This window comes from Fulmarus glacialis, unplaced genomic scaffold (genome assembly GCF_000690835.1).
Source record: "Fulmarus glacialis isolate BGI_N327 unplaced genomic scaffold, ASM69083v1 scaffold47475, whole genome shotgun sequence".
Classification (NCBI taxonomy): domain Eukaryota; kingdom Metazoa; phylum Chordata; class Aves; order Procellariiformes; family Procellariidae; genus Fulmarus; species Fulmarus glacialis.
In genome coordinates this window covers 6,484-8,382 of record NW_009213273.1, presented here as the reverse complement: position 1 = coordinate 8,382, position 1,899 = coordinate 6,484, and the positions used below count along the sequence as shown (strand labels likewise).

Below are 1,899 nucleotides of genomic sequence, written 5' to 3'. Positions count from 1 at the left end.
CCACACCAAATCTAAGGGTTTTTTAAAATACAATTCTTTTCAAGACTTGTGATCACTAGGTATTTTCATGGCTATTTGGTTAAGTGCTTGCTGCTATGAATGAAATGTTGTCTATACCAATGTTTAAATACATCTAGGTTGTTAAGAGAAAAGAAGTCGAGTAGATGAGAGACAAGTTGGGAGCTGTTAGTCCCTAGGGAGGAAGGAAAGGATAGAGTAAATGAGTTTTGCAGACTGGTAGGGGAGAGAGTAAACAGTGCCAAAATTGCAATTTAGTCCTCTTGTACTAAGGGTGAAGGACAAATGTGTTAATAAAGTCATTAACAGAAAGGATTAATTTCTGTGGCTTTTAAGATCTAAATCCTCATATTTATGCCCTAGTTCATCACCGGAATGGCTGTGAACTAGCAAGAAAGAGGGAAACAGTGTAACATAATTTTGGGGAAGATGAGTGAATTACCGATTCAGCTGACTCATTCCTCTGTACTGAAATTCTGAGAGATAAATAGCTTACTGCAGTCTTGCACACTGAGATTTGTAAATCTTCAGGGTAGTCTGTAAACAAGCTGATGGTGTCACTGCGTTAAGAACTAGATTGCTTTTGTTGAATTCTGTATTATTCTGGCTTTTGAGGTACATTCTCACGGCACTTTACTCAAGCTGTTGCAGAAGTGAGAACGTTTTCAACCAGAACTTTGAGAGTAAATTCCGGCTGCCATTACTGAGAAAGCCACTTACTACTATGAATATGCCTACAGATTGTAACAGTATATTTCCTGGAAGAATACCTGAAGTTTGATAAAGAGCTTTTGCAGGTTCACACCTTAAATTACCCCCTGTAATGGAATTCACTAGAAACACTTGACATTGAGTTAACTGTGATCTTCCAGAAGCTCTGCAAAATAGCCCACACAAAATATTTTACAGGTATTCACCTAAGTACTGAATACATAACTGTAGAGCAAGCCCACTTCAGTGTCTAAGCTTGTTTAATGTGTGTAAAAGTAATTGGTCTTTATTCTCTTTTACCAGGTAGAGTGGTGAATGTCTCTAGTATGGTGAGTAGCTCAGCTCTGGGAGGCTGCAGCCGAGAACTACAGCAAAAGTTTCGCAGCAACACGATCACTGAGGATGAGTTAGTGGAACTCATGACCAAATTTGTGGAAGATACCAAGAAAAGTGTGCATGAGAAAGAGGGTTGGCCAAATACTGCCTATGGGGTATCCAAAATTGGTGTCACAGTCTTGTCCAGGATTCAAGCCCGGGTGTTAAATGAGAAAAGAAAAGGCGACCACATCCTTCTGAATGCCTGCTGTCCTGGATGGGTGAGAACAGACATGGCAGGTCCTAAAGCCACTAAATCGCCAGATGAAGGAGCTGAGACCCCGGTTTATTTGGCCCTTTTGCCTTCTGATGCTGATGGTCCTCATGGCCAGTTTCTGAGTAACAAAACTGTTCGAACCTGGTGAGCTTATGTATGTGGACCTGTGCAAGCGGTAATATGACTGTGGATTAGTCTGTGCCCTGGTAGGGCATTTACCCAGAGCAGTCTCGTCCTGTCCACAGCAGCAGCAGGGTCCCTTTATCGTTACAAGGAGGGTTACAGTTGTGATACTTCACTGGGATTAAGTCTACACTAGGGTACACTTCCCAACACTCTCCATTAGCCTGCTCACAGCATTGACCGTGTAGGCCAAAATCTGATTTGTGAGTGTTCCAACCCAGATGATACAGGCTAATTTGGTGTTGCCCTAATATAGAGGTGCCTGACCTTGTTTATCTGAATTTACTTTTAATTAAGTCATTGCCAGCCTTTTTCCCACTCCCTCAAGACAGATCTCCGACATGGAGTCGGGATGAGGAAGCAGATGCCTTATGCTTTCTCAGCACAATAGATCT

The 1,899-nt window shown here is 42.0% G+C and overlaps 1 protein-coding gene across 1 annotated transcript; it reads left to right on the top strand.

The window, feature by feature from the left end:
- The first annotated feature begins 992 nt into the window (after window positions 1-992).
- On the top strand, window positions 993-1,491 carry LOC104071426 (carbonyl reductase [NADPH] 1-like). Its single transcript, XM_009578133.1, has one exon. The coding sequence runs from the start codon at window positions 993-995 to the stop codon at window positions 1,467-1,469; it is 477 nt and encodes a 158-aa protein (XP_009576428.1). The 3' UTR covers window positions 1,470-1,491.
- The last annotated feature ends 408 nt before the right edge of the window (window positions 1,492-1,899 follow it).